General features: G+C 42.6%; 1 protein-coding gene across 1 annotated transcript; it reads left to right on the top strand.

Annotated features, from left to right (window-relative positions):
- Positions 1-12,447: 12,447 nt before the first annotated feature.
- mycn (MYCN proto-oncogene, bHLH transcription factor) lies at positions 12,448-21,329 on the top strand. The gene is made up of 3 exons (XM_059981864.1): positions 12,448-15,869; positions 16,623-17,543; positions 20,007-21,329. The coding sequence occupies exons 2-3, from the start codon at positions 16,640-16,642 to the stop codon at positions 20,636-20,638; spliced, it is 1,536 nt and encodes a 511-aa protein (XP_059837847.1). The 5' UTR covers positions 12,448-15,869; positions 16,623-16,639; the 3' UTR covers positions 20,639-21,329.
- Positions 21,330-21,798: the final 469 nt, after the last annotated feature.

Here is a 21,798-nt window from a genome sequence, read left to right as displayed (position 1 = left end):
AGAAAAGCAGGACTGGAAGAAAGAATGAAGTTATTTATTTGTTTTCCCAGCTAAAAATCATAATGTTCTATGATTCAAAGAAAGTTCATTTATTATCAAAGAATGTATAAATTATACAACCTTGAGATTTGCTTGCTTATAGGTACCCACAAAGCAAGAAACTTGAGAGAACCCAATTAAAGATAAAAAAAGAGCAAAAACCGATGCACAAGAAAAAGAAAACAAAAACACAAATCATGCAAATAATTGAAGTCAACAACAACATTCTGAACCAAATTGAATCCCCTGATCCAAAGCCCAGAGGAGCATGGAGTAGGCCCAAAGCCTTGCCTAACTGTTCATCACATTGGCAGGCATGGAACACAGCAGCCAGGGAGTTTTCATAGCCTCAGTGCCATGGAGAGAGGAGTGGCCATCGCGGAGAGCAAGTGACATCAGTTCTTGCCTCAGATCCCAACTCCCTGTCTTTTCAGTCTATCTGAGCCAGCGCTTATATTGACCAAACTACAGAATAGTGAAGGGCACCAGCGCTCTGGAGAGACAACTGAACAACGTAGAGAGAGAACAAAATTGTCTCTCTTCTCCTCCGATCTGGGCCAGCATTTAAATTGTTTAAACATTGGATCGCACCTCACAGAAGGACCCAGCTACTGCGAAGGGCCCGTGGCCTACACCACGCTGCCCAGTGACTTGTTCTGGCCCAGGCTTTGTCGCCCAGCCCAAAACTGCTCTCAAACTCTCAAATCAGCTCGGCATCCAGAGCAATCCAAACCTTGCACCTGGGCTAGTGTACTGCCATTGAAGCTCCTTTGCCCTGACCTCTCCTCTCCAAATGACTCACTCCATCTGCATCGATTCTGCAACACACCAACACAGCTCATCCCCCGAACCTGCCTCGTCATTGGTTGCCCCTCTCTGTTTGCAGTGAGAATTTCACACAATTTACCTCAAAAAGGTGCTTTTAGTGATATTTTTGGTCTGACTTCTTAACATTTTACCTACCAGTGAGCTGTCGCTTGCATTCAATAGTGCCATCTTATCTAATATAATAAATAGGACATTTGAAATTAAACAGAACACTTTTTCAATAAAGGAATGATAGGGAATTAATTTATAAGAGCATTTTTGTCTTATTAGTCCCAAACCATTGGAAAGTTGACTGATGCAGATGTTACTGATAAAGTGATGATTGACAAAATGGGCTTTTAATCAGACATAGATTGTCATAACAGCTCAGCTGAAAGAGGGGTTAGATTCCTGGCTTTCTTGTTTTCAATTGATTCAGCACCTTAGGTAAAATCCATCTAATTTCAGCATGAGAAGTCATAGGAATGGTTCTTAAGAAAATGAAATGCCAATTCATTTCTGCAATGTCTGCTGTTCCTCCATTGGTAACCCTCTTGTCTCTGCACCAAAGGTTCAATGTCTATATCAGAGTGGAGCGTAAAGACTGCTATTCTGTCAGAATAGGGGTGGCATGGTAGTATAGCGGTTAAGTAAAGGCATTACAATGCCAACGTGGAAATGTATAACGGTATTACAGCGCAGCGCACATCGAAACCCAATTGGTGAAGTGGGGGAGTTGGTTCTGTTCCGCCACTCTCTGTGAGAAGTTTTACGTTCACCCCTGGGTATACTCCACCATTCCAAAGATGTAGCAGTTAGCAGGGAATATGGGTGTAATTGGGTGGTGCCAGCTTGGGCCAGAATGGACTGTTACTGTACTGCATCTCTCAATAAAATAAAAATAAAAATTAAAAAATTGTCATTTGAGTGCCTATATGCATTCTCGGATATGTGCAAAAAAACTCATTTTGAAGAAGAATTACAAAGTTAACCCCATGGCCATGACCCATATATAACAAAGGGACCATTCCCTTCCTGGCTCTCTGGCCTGCTCTTCCATCCCCAAGAACAATCTGTTTTCTCACACTTTCTGATGTAACCACAAGAAATGTAATACTTGCTCTTTTACTTCTTTCCTTTCCACAATCAAGAGATCCAAACAATCCTGAAGAGAGCTGGACTTTTGCACATCCATACTCATGTCATTTTGCAGATATAGGACCATCAGACCATTAGACCATAAGATATGGGAGCAGAATTAGGCCATCTGACCCATTGAGTCTGCTCCGCCATTCAACCTTGGCTGATCCTTTTCTTTCTATCTCCTCCTCAACCCCAATTCCCAGCCTTCTCCCCGTAACCTTTGATGCCATGTCCAATCAAGAACCTATCGATTTCTGCCTTAAGTACACCCAACGACCTAGCCGCCACAACTGTAGTAGAAAGTATCCTGACAAGCTGCATTACTGCTTGGTACAGAAACTGCACCATGGCAGAGAGAAAGACTCTGCCATGGGTAGTCAAAACTGCCCAAAACATCACCAACTACCCTCTATTAAGGACATATATACAGAAAGTTGCAGGAAAAGGGCCAGTAATGTAATGAAGCAGCTCACACACCCTGCTTGTTCCATTCCCATCAGGAGGTGGCTATGGAAGATACACATCAGGTACCAGTTACTTTTCCCAAGCAGTAAGGCTGTTCAGCACCTGCACCTCTAACTTTAGTGTGTTCAGCCTAAAGCTTTAACTTTGTTTCCCTTTCTATGGATACTGCCTGACCCACTGAGTGTTTCCAGCATTTTTCAGTTTTTTTTCAGATTTTTTGCATCTGCAGTCTTTCTTCATTTTCATAGAGAATGTGAAGGTCTTTATGAAAATTGGAATATAGTATAATATTGGGCAAAACTGTATCCTTTTTAGATTTAGCACAATATTATGTTAGTATTCTGCTTGACCTGGCAATAGAATGAATGTGATGTTTTAATGTGCAAATAAAGGTGAAAGTTGAAGCTTGTCCTTTAAAAATTATATTTATTTTCTTCAATCTGCCAAGTGCACATCTGCAAATGCAGCCCTTATAAAGATAGACCAAAACTTTATCTGACGAAGCTCTGAATGTGATAGAGTTGAAGTGACAATGAGCCACGTCATGACTAATGACTAGTGAAAAACAATTACCTCTGTGCCATACACACATTAACGAACATCAGGAAGAACTATCCCCTCAATGGGGTCACTACGTTTCACTAGCAGGCCATTCACTAACTCAGTATTTTTGGAACCAAGTCCACAATTCCACAATTCCCACAGTTGCAGATCTGAGGTCATGCTTCTACCTCAATATGACTAGGCTATTAAAAACTGAGCATCTAGTTATCCTTACTCAAATGCTATAAGAAATGTAGAAAATGCAAAATACAGTACAATCTTCAGGCAGTGGGGTCAGATTTTCCTGTAAAAATGGTGGGGATAGTGAGAATGATGCAAAAGGCTGTTGTATTGAAGGAGATAAATAAATGTAGCTTGCGTGGTTGGTCCGATCTGGGCACACATTGGGTGAGAAAATCAAAGAGATTTGGAGCTGTAGAATGATCAGGGTGCATCAAATAGTGTAGGTTTGTTATACCCAAAGAATTATCAAAGATAATAATGAGAGAATATCACTCATGTTTTATTAACGTAAATACTGCAGTTTGTAACTTTGTCCATTGGATGGAATAGACAAGGTTCTGGAAAAATTAGCCCAAGGTTCTACAGTCTGGTCAGACTGTTAATCACAACCACCAAGAGTGCCATTCCAATCATGGAAGAGGCCCCTGTGGATGAGCAGTGTACCTACGTTGATCATTCTGCAAGAAGGGCATGAACAGCATCCTAGTGCTGGTGAATAAACTATTTTACATGGATTGAGAGAAAGCACAGTGTTACACACCGTCACTGATGCACAAAAGAAGAACTCAGATCCACGTTCAGATGAGTTGTATTGCATAACAGTCCGCAGTTTCGGATATCTCAGTTTGAACTAAGTGAAACAAGGCGGGATTAGACATTGCTCTACATCTCCTTACAAGTCATCTTCAAACAGAGAAGCCGAGAGATCAATATGTACAGTGAAAGATTCACAAAAGTGAAAAACAGATGAAGTGTTACTATAAAGCACTGACTAATAGATAATCTTCTCAGTAGAAGACTAATGTCAAACTGCAATATAGATATAGATATTTTATTAATCCTAAAGGAGATTAAAGTGTCATTGTAGCATTACGTTACAATTGCACAGCTTACAAATATTAGAAGAGAAGTAAAAAAGAATAAAGGATAAGCTACCCCAAACAGTCCAACAGGAGGGGGGGTCATCATTTCCCCAGCAATAGTCTAATGGCCGAGGGTAAGAATAACCCCATATAGTGCTCTTTAGTGCACATTGCAGTTGTCATATCTATTTCTAAAAGTGCTCCTCACATCACTTTCATTCTATTGCCGATCAAGGTGGAGTGTAAAAGGTGAGAAACTTTGTCCAGAATTGCTAGGATTTTCCGTAAGGTCCTTTCTTCTACCACAGCCTCCAGTAGGTCCATTTGACTCCTACAACAGAGCCAGCCTTTTAAATCATTTATTGAGTGTGTTGACATCTCTCATGTTGATGGCGTTACCACATAGAAGATTATACTGGTGACAACAGACTGGTAGAACATGTAAAGGAGAGGTCTGAATACCCCAAAGGACTTCAATCTCATTAAGAAGTAGAGGCAGTTCTGGCCCTTCTTGTACATAGCCTCTGTGTTGGTGCTCCACTCAAGTCTGTTATCCAGGTGCACCCCCAGGTACTTGAAGGTCCTCACCACATCCATGTCCTCACCATCAATAGTAACAGGGAGCAGTGCAGATTTGGTCTTCCTAAAGTCTATCACCACCTCCCTTGTCTTACAAATGTTGAGGTGCAGATAATTCAGCTTGCACCATTTGATAAAGTCTTCCACCAGGGCGCTGTATTCATTCTCCTTTATACACCCAGCTATTGCTGAGTCATCAGAGAATTTCTGCAGATGACATGACTCAGTGTTGTATCGAAAGTCCGAGGTATACAGGGTAAACAGGAAGGGAGCCAATACAGTCTCCTCTGGAGCCACATTGCTGCCTATAGCCATATCTGATGCACAGCTGTGAAGCTGCACAAACTGGGGTCTGCCAGTCAGGTACTCCATTATCCAGGATACAATGGAAGTGCCAACCTGCATTGAACAAAGCTTTTCCCCCAGCACTGAGGGCTGTATGGTATTGAGAACATTTGTGAAATTAAAAAACATGATCCTCACAGTGTTGCCTGCTTATCCAAATGGGAGTAGGCTCTGTTCAGCAGGTAAATGGCAATATCATTGACCCCAACATGCTCCTGCAGGGGACCAAGGGCCGATCAGACTGGGGATCGGAGGTGAGCAAGGACCAGCCTCTCTACGGTCTTCTTGATGTGAGAGATCAGGACCACTGGACGGTTGTCATTCAAGACTTTCAGTTGGCCCTTCTTAGCTACTGGGACACACATGGTGTTTTCCATACAGTCGGTAACCTTTCCAGGGTGAGACTCAAATTGAAAATGCTCTGGAGAACTCCACACAGCTGCTCAGCACACTCCTTCAGGACCTTGTGGTTCACACCGTCTGGTCCCAATGCTTTGCTGTGTCTGAGTTTCCCCAGAGCCTTTCTCATCTGTTCAGTAGTGAACATGATGACTGGGGAGTTGGTGGACGGTGGGGGTTCAGAGAAGTGAAGATTGGGACAATAGCAGTTGTTATGTGGAAGTGTCGATGTAAGTGCAGGGGAAGGAGGGGAGTAGACAGTGGTAGCCTGTGTTGCTCATCCACATCCACACACAACTGAAGAGGGGAAGAGGGAGGAGGGGAAGCATTGGTGCTGAGGGAACATTCAGTGCCTCGGCACCTGGACTGGTGTGCTGAGGGTGGTGTGACTGGGTGGGTAATTATCAACCCTATTGAAAAATTGGTTTAATTCATTAGCCCATTCACAGCTGCATTCTGAGAATCTACAGCTAGGCTGTGGAGCCAGTGATGTTCTCCATGCCTCTCCATACCTCCCTTGTGCTACTCTGCGCAAGCTTGTTCTCCAGCTCTCTCCTGTATTCCTCTTTAGCCACCTTGATCTTCTCCTTTAGCTCCGTCTGCACATGTTTCAAGTCCTCCCTGTCTACTGATCTAAAGGCTCTCTTTTTGTGATTGAGAAGATCCTTTAGATCACTGGTGGCCTATGGTTTGTTGCTAGGGAAGCAGTCATCAGTCCCTGATGGTATTACAGTGTCCACACCGAAGCTGATGTAGCCAGTGATGAAATCTTGTTAATGTCTGTTTGTTTGGCTGAAAACGGTATATATGTCCACAAAAAACAGACTGGTGCATCAAAGATTTCAGGTGCATTTGAGTAAGATTCAGCTGAACCTGGAAGGGAAGATGATAGAAAGGCAATTGAAACAAAATAAATGTCATGACAAAAACTGTGAAGAAAGATGCCAGGATAACATTCAAGGTTCATGTGCTAAAGTACCAAGCTGGCTGGAGATACGAAAATGGAATATTGGCCAGACTGTGAAGCTATCTAGTTCAGTTGCTGAGAGCCTCATGAACTCAGCACAAGATACTTGAGGTAGTAGTGAGAAAGACTTTGCTTGAATATATTCCTGAAGTTTGTTCTACAATTGTTGAAGAATCGATACAGAACTGATATAATGAGTGGCACTTTCAATGAGCCTAGAGATGATACTGCATCCTTAAGTTATTGGGTTTCTGAGATTAACATAAGCAAGGAAATTACAAATCTTGAAAGAATTCAAAACTCAGTAAATCACTTAAAAACATAAATTTGTAAATGTTAAACTAGTTTCAACCTTCTTTCCTATAGATCAGGAAATCAGTCTAGTGTCTGCAATGAAGTGTGATCTCATTGTACATCATATTAGATAATATACCATTGTGTAATTCAATACAGTGCAGGAAGAAAGTTGAATAAGCCAGACATACCTTTTAGAGTTCTCTGTGTTCCCACTGTTCTGCTCTGTATGTTCTGGAGGCTACTGTACAGACACTATTCATGAAGGCAGTGGTTCTTTTAAACAGATTTGTAACATCTGGATCCTTTCAGTAGGCCTGTTAGTAAACAGCATGTACCATACATTTGACACCAACAGGTGTTTTAATTAATGCTGTTGGATCAACCTTCTATTTGGCTAAAACTTGGGCAATTTAAATCCATTCCCATCAATAAATTAGTACAGCTGGTACATCACATGCCTGAATATTCAAACATTACTGGGTATTCAGATTGTAACAACAATACAAACTGGTGGCTCATTAAAGTTCTCAGCAATGGTAAAAATAAGTATCGTCAAATTCTTGTGCTGACCGAAGGAAACAATAAACAAGACTGCAGGATTAATGGAAGGAATGTTCCTTAAAACTTCAGAGAACTGTTATGAGACAGAATTTAAGACCAACCCACACGTGATAGATGCTGAGAAAGGTACTAATGGCAAAAGTGGTATATAGAGGGATTTCTAGCTACCACCTAGATAGATGAAGTTATAGAAGCCAACAATAAAGTGGCTAATATTAGGAATGGGTATTACCAGACAAGACACCAAAGTTGAAATGGAGTATCAAAATCTGAGTTGATACGCAAGGGAAGCAGAATCTCTTTACTGCACTCCATGTCTAAATTTGGTGCCAAGTAAATCCTGACTCACTGTAAACACAGACTCAATGTATTAATGTGGAGTACTCAATTTCAGACCTTCTGGTATGGCACTGTCATGAGACAACCTGTCTTTCCATTGACCTGCACTTAAGATTGTTAAAATTATGTTGCAATTTGTGCTCCTTTTGTTTCTTGTGCACTAAGGAATCAGATCAGTGATTTAATTATAATATAGCTACAGATATATTAGTAATAAAAGGGTGACTAGGAAGTGACGAGGTCATCTGAAAGAGCACAATGGACACCAATGTGTAGAGCCGCAGGAGATGGTTGAGATTTTTAATGCCTTATTTCTCCTTGGTGTTTACTAAGGATAATAAGATGGATGTCAAAAATATTAGGGTAATAAGCAAGTTCTTAGATCATAGGTATATTACGAAGAAGGAAGCATTGCAGTCATGAAGCACATTGAGGCAGACAAATGCCAGGGTCTGACCAATTGCACCCCTGGACCTTATGGGAGGTCAGGGAAGAAATCCTGGAGGACCTTGTAAAGATATTTGCTTTGTCATTAGCCACTGTTGAAGTTCCAGAAGACTGGAGGATGGCTAATGCTGTTCCATCTTATACTGGCCAGGGAACTGCAGCCCAGTAAGCCTGAATTCAATTGTATAGAAGTTACTGGAGGGAATGTTAGCGTTGGATGCATGGCCACCAGTGCATCTTGGACCGCGTTGGTTATTGACACAAATAACACATTATGTTTCGATGCTTCAATGCACACGTGAGAAATAAATCTGATCATTAAAAAAGTCTTCTTCATTCAGAGGGTGATGCGAATGTGGAATGGGCTGCCAGTGGAAATAGTAAATGTAGTGCATTTAATATTACAGTGATATTTGGATAACATTCTAAATATATTTTGTTTGATTGAGCATTCTTTGTGGTTTATTTAATTTCTTATGGGTTATATGTGAGAAGCATGTTAATGGCATACAGCATTAGGCAACCATGTCATTCATATGAGAGAAACTAAAAAAAACAAGTACATAAGTATCCCTGGCTCCTGTGTTTTTGTTTCAATTAGTTTTTGGAGTTACAAAACATAACAGTGGTGATGAGGAATTTTTAAAATGAACCTGAAACGACGATGACCTACCTGTTAAAGCGCAGCATGTTTTTTCCTTCAGAAGGGAAGGGAGACACATTCTTGTTTAAAAAAAAGCACAGCAGATCTTTCTTGATCAGGGCAGAGAGGTAGTTGAGTTTTAAAAAATTCACAGTGAATACTGGTGATGATAATAATAAATTTTGAAAAAAGCAGAAATGGCTGGCTACATCAGAGATATAGAAGTCTGATTGCACAACAGATAGTTGCACACTGTACACTGAAAGAATGGAGCAGTATTTTGAAACAAATGAAATAGCCAATGAAATGCAAATGCCAGTATTACTGAATGCATTATGTGGAAAAGCATGCAGTTGGCTTAGAGGTTTATCTGCTCCAACCAAACCTACCAAACTGAGCTCTGCTGATACTGTGAATGTAATGCAGGAGCATTTAGAACCAAAAGCATTGTTGACTGCAGAATGCTTTAGGTTTCGTAAGTGGAATCAAAAGGAAGGTGAGTCCATTTCAGTTTACATGGTTGAATTGAAGAGATAGTCAGCTCAGTGATGGGCTGAATGATACACTGAGGGAACATTGAGTTTGTGGAAGCTTACAAGAAAGCATTCCAAAAACAGCTCAAGTGAAGCACAACTCACATTTAAAAGCACATTTGAAGTTGCTGTATCAATGGATCGGCAGCCAGAGATGCAAATTGTGTTACCATTGTGGCAGGGGCTCACATACACCAAGTTTAAATGCGAGACTTGCAGAAAATGCCACAAAGCAGGATACATACAAAGAGCAGGTCAAGCAGACAAAAAGAAATAAACTACACAGAGAAGACAAAAAGAGAGAAAGTCAAGTTGCAGTTTCAAAAAGAGCACTAACTTGCACGCTATTGGTGAAAAATCTGATGATGGAAGTGGCACAGGACTGGATAGCCTCGAGATGTACAATGTGATAACTAACAAGACAATTAGCTCACACCAGAAGTGAATGACAAATTAATTAAAATGGAATAGGACACTGGCTTGGCAGTTACAAAATGATTTTGAATGACATTTCAAAGATACTGAACTGAAGCATGGATTGAGAATAAGAGGTCAGTTATTTAAAACAGAGTTGAGGAAGAGCTTCTTCTCCCAGAGAGTTGTGGAGGTGTGGAATGCACTGCCTCGGAAGACGGTGGAGGCCAATTCTCTAGATGCTTTCAAGAAGATATCTGATGGATAGGGGAATCAAGGGATATGGGGACAAGGCAGGGACTGGGTATTGATAGTGAATGATCAGCCATGATCTCAGAATTGCGGTGCAGACTCGAGGGGCTGAATGGTCTACTTCTGCACCTATTGTCTATTGTCTATTGAAGCCATCAGATAACCTTATAAGAACTTATACTCCTTTGGGACTGACATTTGGAATAGTGAAATACAACAACCAACAAGCCACAATGAGCTTGAATGTTGTAAAAACAGGAGGGTCAGCTTTGTGGGGCCTGATTGGCGGAGACAACTACAAGTTATTGGAGATCTGTCCACCATGTTCATGCCCATCTCCTGCAAAAGTATCAACTGAAAGCGAATGAAGAAAAGGTACTGTATGATGCCACAACAGTTGGTCAGGGTTGCACTGGAAGACCCAAACGTATCAAGGGTAAAATAGAGTTAAATGAAAGTTCCACAGCCAAGTTCTATGAAGCATGCCCGGTTCCTTATATCATCGGTGATTGAGTAGGCAGTAAGCTAGATCGCATAGAGGTTGAAGAAATTCTGGGTAGAGTGAAGCCCATGGATAACGTCACTGGTCCCAGTAGCCAAGAAGGATTGGTGTGTCAGGATCTGTGGTGATTTTAAGATCACCATTAACCCAATACTGTGAGTAGATAACTACCCTCTGCCCAAGATAGAGAATATCTTTGCAAACCTTTCTGGAGGGAAACACTTCAGCAAAGTGAGGCCTACCCACAGATGGAGATGGAAGAAGAGTCCGAAGTGTTTCTCAACAAAGGGCTTTATCACTATAAATAGGCTTATTTTTGGAGTAGCATCTACACCTGCACTCTGGCAGAAAGCTATGGACCAGGTAAAGCAAGTCTGCCCAAGCACTCAATGTTACCTCAGTGACAACATTATTATCAGTCAGGGTGACAAGGAATGTATCCAAAATCTCAAGACAGCACAGATTATGGACTCAGACCATGACAGAACAAGCGTAATTCTTTAAACAAAGCATCACTTACTGTGGTCACACCATTGACGCACATGATTGACACAAGTGTGCTGAGAAAATTCAAGCAGTGGCAGATGCCCCAAGGCCAAAGAACAAGTTGCAGTTACAGTCCTTTTTATGATTTACAACAGGTTCCTGCCAACATTGGCTTCTGTGCTCCATCCTTGAACTTGTAATTACAGATCACGAAGAAGTGGCAATGGACAAAGCAGTGTGCGGGGCTTTCCAAAAGGCAAAGGAAATGGTGACATCAGACACTATACTCATACATTATGACCAACATTGTGCAGTGGAGCTTGCCTTTGACACCTCGTCTAATAGTACAGAGGCAGTCATGTCACAAGTTATGAGTAATCGAAGTTAGCGCCCATAGCCTTTGCATCACTTTCCCTTACCACTGCTGAGAAAAATCATGCAGTTTAACAGAGCCTGGTTTGGGATGTAAAATGTTTCAACCAGTACTTGTGTGAGAGAGAGTTTACCCTCGTTACTGATCATCAGCCTCTAGTGTACGTTTTCAAACCTGAAAAGGGCATCCCATCAATAGCAGCAGCATGAATGCAGTGAAGGGATCTGTATTTGCGAGGACATGATAAAAAGATTGAATTCAAGATTACAACTAATTATGAAAATGTTGATGGATTGTACCACTTTACCTTGAAAAGGAAATACCTGAAAAAATTAACAAAAGAGAATACTCCTCTTGACGTATTTCCATAATGCAAATCTAAAGTCTCCCTATTATGGCGGAGATGATCCAAAGGGAAACCAGAAAAGACCCCACACTGTCTCAGGTTTACATGGCAACCGTAAATGACGAGAACGTGCAGCAGAAATTCCAGTTCGCCCATCTTTACCAGTGCTGCGATGAACTTCTCCTTAACAGCAGTTGCCTTATATGGGGATTGACAGTAGTGTTGGATGAGTTACATGCCGGTCATCTGGGCTTGGTTAAAATGAGAGCGTTGGCTTGAAGCTTTGTCTGGTGGCCTGGAGTAGATCAGCAGATCCAGCAGCTTGCCATGCCACTGTTTGGGATGCCATCAATGCCAGAAGAAAGGTGTCCAGAGCTGTCGGAATCACTTCCTCCAGAACCAAGGTCGACCTACAACCTCCATGGAGGAGGCCCCGGAATGTGAGGTTGCTTGACAGCCGCAAGTTTCACCTGCCAAGCAGCGTGACCAAATCCACTGCCCCCCCCACCCCCCCAAGCAGGAAAGACGTTATTACAAGAGTAATAACACAACGGCTAAACCTTTAGGTCTGAATGGGACAACTTAAAATTTACTATGCTGTGAAAATCTATACAGTAAGTGTATTATATAATATACTGTATGTATGTGTGTATATACAGTGGCATGCAAAAGATTGGGCACCCCTGCTCAAAATTTCTGTTACTGTGAATAGCTAAGCAAGTAAAAGATGACCTGATTTCCAAAAAACATAAAGTTAAAGACGACACATTTCTTTAACATTTTAAGCAAGATTACTTTTTTATTTCCATCTTTTACAGTTTCAAAATAACAAAAAAGGAAAAGGGTCCGAAGCAAATGTTTGGGCACCCTGCATGGTCAGTACTTAATAACACCCCCTATGGCAAGTATCACAGCTTGTAAACACTTTCTGTAGCCAACTAAGAGTCTTTCAATTCTTGTCTGGGGGATTTTCGCCCATTCTTCCTTGCAAAAGGCTTCTAGTTCTGTGAGATTCTTGGGCCGTCTTGCATGCACTGCTCTTTTGAGGTCTATCCACAGATTTTCCATGATGTTTAGGTCAGGGGACTGTGAGGGCCATGACAAAACCTTCAGCTTGCACCTCTTGAGGTAGTCCATTGTGGATTTTGAGGTGTGTTTAGGATCATTATCCTGTTGTAGAAGCCATCTTCTTTTCAGCTTCAGCTTTTTTACAGATGGTGTGATGTTTGCTTCCAGAATTTGTTGGTATTTAATTGAATTCATTCTTCCCTCTACTAGTGAAGTGTTCCCCGTGCCACTGGCTGTAACACAAGCCCAAAGCATGATCGATCCACCCCCATACTTAACAGTTGGAGAGGTGTTCTTTTCATGAAATTCTGCATCCTTTTATCGCCAAACATACCTTTGCTCTTTGCGGCCAAAAGGTTCTATTTTAACTTCATCAGTCCATAGGACTTGTTTCCAAAATGCATCAGGCGTGTTTAGATGTTCCTTTGCAAACTTATGACGCTGAATTTTGTGGTGAGGATGCAGGAAAGGTTTTCTTCTGGTGATTCTTCCATGAAGGTCATTTTTGTGCAGGTATCACTGCACGGTAGAACAGTACACAACCACTCCAGAGTCTGCTAGATCTTCCTGAAGGTCTTTTGTAGTCAAACGGGGGTTTTGATTAGCCTTTCTAGCAATCCTACGAGCAGTTCTCTCGGAAAGTTTTCTTGGTCCTTCAGACCTCCACCATTCCTGTTAACTGCCATTTCTTAATTACTTTATGAACTGAGGAAACAGCTACCTGAAAACACTTTGCTATCTTCTTATAGCCTTCTCTTGCTTTGCGGGCAGCATTTATTTTAATTTTCAGAGTGCTAGGCAGCTGCTGATTGTTGGGACAAGGTTTGAGGAGTCAGGGTATTTATAAAGCTTTGAAATTTGCATCATCTGGCCTTTCCTAACAATGACTGTGAACAAGCCATCGCCCTGACAAGCTAATTAAGGTCTGAGACCTTGGTAAACATTATCCGAGAGCTCAAATCTCTTGGGGTGCCCAAACTTTTGCATGATGCTCCTTTCCTTTTTTTTCCACTCTAAAATTGTACAAAACAAAAATAATACACTAATCTTACTTAAAATATTGACAAGAATGTTTCATCTCTAACCTTATGACTTTCAAAAATCAGTTCATCTTGTACTCTATTCCCAATTGAGTTGGAGTTCATAGCTATGGAGGGAGGAGTGTAGTGTATTTAATATTTGAGTAATATTGTAAATATTTTGTTTGATTGAGCATTCTTTGTTCACATAGTTCCTTATGTGAGAAGCATGTGAACAGGGTACATCATTACGCCATCACAGCGTATGTGATCACCTCACTAAAGAAAAATGAAAGAGAAAAGCACGAGTACTGTATCCCCAGGTACTGTGTTTGCCATTACGAAACATAACAGGAGATTGGGGCTCATTTGTAACACTGAAGAGGAATTTGGATACATACATGGATGAAAGGGGTATGAATAGCTACAGTAAGGGTGCAGGTGGCTGGGACCAGGTAGAAGACCACTTTGGCATGGACTAGATGGGCTGAAGGTCCTGTTTCTGTGTTGTAATGCTCTACTGCTCTGTGACTCTAGGAGGCACTGACAACTGTGACTAGCAGGGAGCATGATGTGATAGGTAATACAACCTAATTCCATGCTGCTTCTATTTTTCTCTCTATGATTCTGATTCTAATTCACAAACTACAATTTACTTTACTGCTAAAATAATATCATGGCAAACTGCAGTAAGGTAAGATTATCTGATATGTCTAAACAAGTAACTATTTCCAAAATGAAGTGAAATTTTAGGATTCACTTAGAAATTCCAATGTTTATTTTTGCAAGTTACAGAGAAAACAAATATATCCTAGTACAATAAAACAAAAATGCTTAAAATACTCAGGCAGCATCTGTGGAAATGGTTAATGCTTCAGGCCCAAGCACTTTCAACTTCTAGTTATTTTACTTTCTCCGCAGATGCTAGGTGCTTCCAATGATTTTTGCTTTTACTGCAGATTTCTAGAATCTGCAGTTAATTTTTGATTGTCAGTACATCCTGTACATAAGATGATTGTCATGTTTCTTATATTAAACAGTGACTGCATTTATCTAAAGAGACCATCTGGCCTCCTTGAGAAAAAAAAATGATTGAAATGAATCTGAATGGTTGTCAAGTTCTCATACTGCTTACTAACCGGCAGCTTCAATGTAAATGTTTCTCCCAACAGTTGTCATTTCAAGTTTACTGCCCTCCCACAGAGGTAACAAACTGCATTTGACGCTATCAGAAATATATTTTGAATAAGGCATTGACAGCTTTATATTTTTTTAGATTCTAACTCCGAATGTAACTGCACAGATTATGTGTGTGTGTGTTGTACTTGACTGGTTAATATGCCGAAATTTTAGATGTCCATTCTGCAAGCTTTTTTTTGAACTGCTCATGGAACAGCGCAGGGTGCATGGAACACGCTGTTCTTTCATGCTAAATGTATCCAGTGCACGTTTCCACTAGATGTCGCGCCACTGCCAGTCTGTGTAACTTGATTTTCTTTGCAAAGGGCGAGCACCTTATGCAGTTCGATTTTAAACTTTCAATAATTGTATTTCTCATTTGCAGCGAATTTACGTTGCAGTCGTCCACTTTGCATCTGTAATTAGTTTCTTGTTTTTCTTCTGTCTACATGATTAATAACTTCCCTTTGAGTTCCGTGCAGTTTTCCCTTGAAGCTGTTCCTGTTGTAAATCAGTGATTGACATTCAGCCCTTAACCACAGTCCCCGATTCCGCCCATATTGCAGAGCTACAATCTGATTCCGCCTAATCGCAAAGGGGCCTTTTCTCATGAAAAAAAACCCCTTTCGGTGATCCAAGATGAATAAATGCGTTAATGCAAATTTATGAACATTGCAGACATAAAGAGAAGCCGATAACACAGTCTTTAAGCACGTATTCTCCATACATTTGGGAAATAATAAGGGTGCATGCTTTCGCGCCAAATCGCGGGCTCCTCCTTATGTAAATGAGAGGGGCTGGCACCGGGGATTTTTTTTCCCCGAGTCCTTCCAATTTTTTTCACATAATAATATCCAGCACTGCATCGAAGTTGCGCTGACAGACTTCTCTGTCAGCTCCGAGGGAATGATCAGCATCTAATGCGGGGCTTCTGACTCCTGGATCTGTTCAGATACGGACACTACATTTTAAGATATCGTGGAGTGTTGTCCTTTGCAAGAAAAAGCGCAGTGAAAGGTGAGGCTGCTTTCTTTCCTCAAGTGCGATACAGAGGACTTTACGTTTTCTCGTGTGTGTGTTTTCTATGTGTGTTTTAGTAGAATCTGGCAGAGGTCCCCACGTTCATTAGATAATACAATGTAGAGCAGAACATTTCATACAGTACTATCATGCTCGCCCTGGTTGAATTAAGACTTCTGATTGAAATCAGCTTGGGCTTTAAAACCTGGAATTGGTCGAACTTTCGATCGGAATGCATTTGCGAGGATGACAATTTAATCTTACCAATACTCCGGTAGATAAGTGTTTTAGCGGTGCCCTCGATAAGACGGGGATCCCACCTCCGGAGCACAACATTCCTACCAGCACTGGCAGATCCTTTTGTTAAATGATTAAAGTCGACTCTTAGGGGCTGAATTCGGAGCACTAATCAGCTCGCGGGAGTGCCCAATTTGTCACGCGAAATTGCACCTTTGTTTTCCAGAGACACACACAAAAATATTTCCCTTTTTTTGAGACATTTGAGAAACATTTGCAAGACTCAATGGTGGTCTGTTCCCTGATGGTGTCTTCACCTTTCACTCACGGTTCTGTAACATTGTCTGGCGTCGAGAACCTGCTCAGATGTGTCCCTGTATATGTTGCTGAAGGATCTGTTTTGGGGGGCGGGTGTTAATTGAATTTTGCTGGGGCGTGCGTGTTATTGACAGAAATTTTAAATTTCATTTTCTCTTCCCACCTACCTCCCTCTCTCTTTCCTCATTATCCCAGATTGTTTGCAACAAAAGATGCCTGGAATCATGTCATCCTGCAGCACATCGTCGTCCACCTCCGGCTCTCCCCCTTCCTCCTCCACCACCATCACCTCCTCCCTAGCTTCCTGGTCCTCTGCTTGCTGCTGCAGCCGCTCCGCCTTCTGCAAGAACTACGACCTGGAGTACGACTCCTACCAGCCTTACTTCTACCCAGACGATTACGGCCCCGAGGCGGACTTCTATCCGCCCAGCGAGGATATCTGGAAGAAGTTCGAGCTGCTGCCCACGCCCCCGCTCTCCCCGAGCAGGGCTGGCTGGTGCGGGGCCGCGGCTCTCGGGGACGAGGACTGGGTGTCCGAGTTGCTGCTGCTGCAGGAGGATGGAGTGGGCGAGGACGGGCAGCTGGCCTCGGAGCCCGGAGGCGTCCGCTGCTGCGGCGACGGGATCGCCGCCAGGGTCGGAGGGATCGCGGCGGGAGGAGGAGGCGGCGGCGGCGGCGGCGGCGGCGGAGGGGGGGGAGGCTGCGGCGGCGGCAAGAGCCTCCTGAACGCCATCGTGCTGCAGGACTGCATGTGGAGCGGCTTCTCGGACAGGGAGAAGCTGGAGAAGGTGGTCAGTGAGCGGCTGTCCGCGGCTCAGCAGGGCAAGGCTGCCGGCCCGGGAGCCGGTGCGATGGGCGCCCTGGCTGTGGCCGCAGGCGGCGCTTCGGCGGACGCAGCCGGCACCAGCAGCAGATGTGTGGCCCTGGGTGCCCAGGGCTCCGGCGGTAGGCACTCCGGCATCGGCGAGCTCCAGCACCCCGCGTCGCAGTGCGTAGACCCAGCTGTGGTGTTCCCCTTCCCGCTAAACCGAGGCGAGGCGTCCCGGGGAGGAGCGGTGGCTAACCCCGCTTCTAATCCGCTCGCCAGTTCCGGGAACGAGACCCCCAGCGATTCCGGTGAGTCTGCTCAGCCCGGGAGGGTGGAAAGATGCAAACTCGCTCTTGGGACGATGACTAATTGTTTTATCTTGCAGTAATTTTCTCCGTGTTTTTGTATGTTCAACTGTGTTGGGGGGGGGGGGGGCTGGAAAGCTTGTTGGCGCGCTGACGGAAATCGTAACCGTCTTTATTGACAGCCATCGAGCGCCCAGTTTGCAGAAAGATCATGAACCTGCAAGTGTTAAAACTCCCATTTGGATCTTTTCCCGATCCTGTAATACCTTGCGTCGACACAGGTGCTGGCAGACCTCTCCTGTACTTGTAACAAAAAAGGCTTTCCCACTTAAAATAAGGTGCCAGTCCCCTCCTGGGATTAACCTCCTACATCCCCCACACACTGTTATTGGCTCGTTTTGTCAGCTGGTGACTCTTTCCCTTTTGGCGGGGTTGGGGGGGGGGGGGGGGTTGGTCCGCATAGAATCCAGCAGCATTACCAGATGACAAAGGCTTTAATCCACCACCGCAAATAAATGGCAGAAATGCTAATGAGTTCGGATGCAGTAAGTGGTGCCGCTGGTTTCAGCTGCCACCTTCTTGTGTTAATTTCATCAGCCTCCCTGAATGGCGGTTTTCCTCAAAAGTGCTGCAGAGCCAACACTTGAAGCAGTTTTGAATTACCAGACAAATTAAGTCTAATTGCTGTCTAAAATTGACACGAGTGTTCCAGTAGGCGGCAGCATTCTTCAGTTATCCTTAGTTGGAGAAAAAATGTTTACTGTTGTTGAAAATGCAACGATTTGTCTCAGAGATTTCGTTCCACAGTTGCTTTTTGTGTGTGTGTGTGGGGGGGGGGGGGAGGAACACCAAGAGACTATGAACGCGAAATGTGCAAGAAACCTAGATGGTGATAGCTTCAGTACCTGAGTACCTTTGTAATGAAGCAGCCCCATTAATCAAGTGTAATCTCAGAAGACCATGGGGAATGAAGTTCTTGGGATTCCACAGCAGAGCTTTGAAATCCTGAAATCTATAAACATGCAATTAGCAAATTTAACTCTCAAGAGTTTTACAGAATCCGAGGATTTAGCATTTCAGAGAAGTGGAGGGGGAAGGGGGAAAGGTAACACATCCAGTAGCTCGCCCACCGGTGCTGTATTTTTGCAAGAATATGCATAGTTATTTTCTTTTCTACCTTCCAGTGTTTGAGTAGGGAGACTGAAGGAAGGACAGTGATGCTGAGGGTGTGTTTCTGTTAACTGGCATATATTCCTTATTCGGGGTTCAACCAGAAAAAAACCAGGATAGCATTTTCCAAACCCAAAGGTCCACCTAATTCAATTAAGGTAAACCAGCAAGTGGGTAGTGTAACCAGAAAACGACTTTGAGCTTCAAGGCCAGATGGCCGTGACTCAGGGAGACTGCATGCGGTCTGTTTGGATAATTAATTATTTATTCAGGTAAACTTTAATATACTGATGTTAGGAATGATTTCAGGCTCTGGTCATTTTGATTTATTTCAATAGTTTTCCTAGTTGACGTAGTTGGTTCACACTACAGATGAAAGAAAAATCAATGGATCTGCTTTACTTTAGACTTGAAATTTATGATCTAATTGTAATGTATATTTTAAAACAAGCAGTCTGTTATGATTACAGTAACCACATCTGCTAACTTTGTGTAAACTGGTTTGTAAACTCCTTCTCAACAGCTATTTGCCAAATAATTGGGTTTCACAGTTGATAAAGCAGCTCTACAAGGTAGTCTCTGCTTCATGAGGCACATCTCTTTGCAGGATCAGAATGGAATATAAGTCAGTTATGATAAAACTGTTAATATGGGTATGATTTTTATTGAACCCATATTACTTTGTGTTTTGTTCCATCACATAATTCGGTCCATGGTTTAAACAATCTAAACAGAATCAAAGAAATGGTTAACTGAATCACTTTTTCTTAGATCCAATTGACCTTTTTAAAACCTCAAGTTTTGTACATTGATAGGAATTGCTTTTAAATACAGTGGCATTATTTGGGATGATGGAGGTACAGTGGTTTTATTAATAAATGCCATATTTTCTTCTGCTCCAGCTTAATGTTTACACCTTTGTCTTTGGAAAAAATCCTTTATGATGAAGTGTTCCATATTTTTAGGTGTGGGTGTGATTATGCTGATTTTTCCATGTGGAACTGCCTGTAGAGAAACACTTCCTGTGTGGATAGAATCCACACTGCCTAACTCATCAGCTGGACAGAGAAATAAAAACATTCTTAACCACCAACACCACTGTTACAAGAAAAAGCTTGTAGCGTTTAGAATATGCCAACAGTTGATAGCTTTGTCCTAATTACATTGGCATACTGTGCCTTTTTAATTAAGGGAGACTTGAGTTTTAGTGTTTTGTTTAATCCAGCTGAGTGTTGAGCTTTGTTACACCTTTTGGTGCATTTTTTTTAAACTTATTCTACTTTCAAACATTCACAGAGGAGGAAGAAGATGAGGAGGAGGAGGAGGAGGAAGAAGATGAGGAAGAAGAGGAGGAGGAAGAAGAGGAAGAAATTGATGTGGTGACTGTTGAAAAGCGCCGGTCATCCTCTAGCAAGCACGTGACCACCCTTACTGTGACTGTACGTTCCCACAACTCTGGCTGTGGGTCACCGAAGAGCCACAGTGCCTCCCTGCTCAAAAGGTGTGCCCCAATACATCAGCAGCACAACTATGCCGCACCTTCGCCCTACGCAGAGTTCGATGAGATGCCGCCTCTGAAGAAGTTGAAAAGTGAGACCCTGCGCCTTGCCAAGCAGGTGGCCTCCGCCAGACCCAAGAGCGTGAGCCCCCGCGGATCCGACTCTGAAGACAACGAGCGGCGGCGCACTCACAACATCTTGGAACGCCAGCGGCGGAATGACCTGCGCTCCAGCTTCCTCACTTTACGGGACCAAATACCTGAGCTGGTGAAAAACGATAAAGCAGCAAAAGTCATCATTCTGAAAAAGGCCACAGATTACGTGCGGGCTCTCCAGTCAGAAGAGCAGAAACTGTTGTCGGAGAAAGAGAAACTGAAAGCCAAGCAGCAAGTGCTGGTAAAAAGACTGGAAGAAATAAGGACTCGCTAGGCTAGAGGCTGCCCAAACTGGTTGAATGCCACTTTTGCACAATTTAGACGTCAAGAATGTTTCAGAAGTTCTTTTTCTGGGTTTTCAATCCAGCTGCATTTAAACATGGACAAAATACTTCTAAAGCCTTAGAGGTACATGTATGTGTGAATGGAGATCACATTTCAGAGGGCACACTGGTAGCCTATTTCAAAACCTATGTAAATACTAGTTTAACAATCGCCTTTTTCATGTGATGGTCTGGGTTAAGAGAAAAACTAGCCACAGCCTATGCTGCCGTTTTTTTGGACTGGAATTTTATACAGAATAATACCTCAGCGTTTGAGGAGCATGAATTTTTCCTATAAAGACTTCTTGTTAATCCTTGTTATGTACTGTACTAATTCTTACACTGCCTGTATCCTTAGTGTGATGCTGATACATGACTACATTTGATACCTATATTTTCGTATGAAAATGAGTTGTGAAAGGTTTGAGTAGATATTACTTTATCACTTTTGACTAAAATTTCTTTTGTACAGAAATTACTATATATGCCTTTTACCTAGCCTCTCTGTTTGTGTTGCTGTTGGGTTCCTAGAACTGGGTAATCGGCTGAGTTATGTGTTTTTTCATTATGTACATATAGTGCTGCAACTTATAGCACTTTTGAAATACCTCAAGTTTATGAAAATAAATCCTATGAAACTAACTGCCTCTTTGTTATACCTCTTGTCTCGGGACTAATCAAGGCTGGCTGAAAGCATTGCAAGGAAATGAAGTCTACGAAAATACATTTACTGATTTTGGCAAGCAGGTTTATCGTCCAAAACTGTCTAAAATAAGTTCTAGTTTGAACAAAGCACAAAAGTTGTTTCAGGAGTTTCACTGGCAGAAAAGTAAATAGTCAATTATTGCAGAGGGGGAGGGGTAAGTACGTACAGTACTGTGGCACATATAGCTAAGGTGCCTAAGACAATGTGGAGCAGAGAAGGAGTTTGTAAATCTAGTTGGATGTTGGGAATGGTGAGGATAGAGCGCCGTGGGGGGTGTGTGGGTGGGACAGGTGATAGGGGATTATCATTTGATTCCAAACAATTTGCTTATTGGTCATTACAGAATGCCTCTGCTTCACGCTGCCTCCCATCTCCCCTTTTCCCAACCATGATTCCCCTCTCCCT

Source organism: Hypanus sabinus, chromosome 10 (assembly GCF_030144855.1).
Source record: "Hypanus sabinus isolate sHypSab1 chromosome 10, sHypSab1.hap1, whole genome shotgun sequence".
Lineage (NCBI taxonomy): Eukaryota > Metazoa > Chordata > Chondrichthyes > Myliobatiformes > Dasyatidae > Hypanus > Hypanus sabinus.
This window is presented reverse-complemented; position numbering and strand designations above follow the sequence as displayed.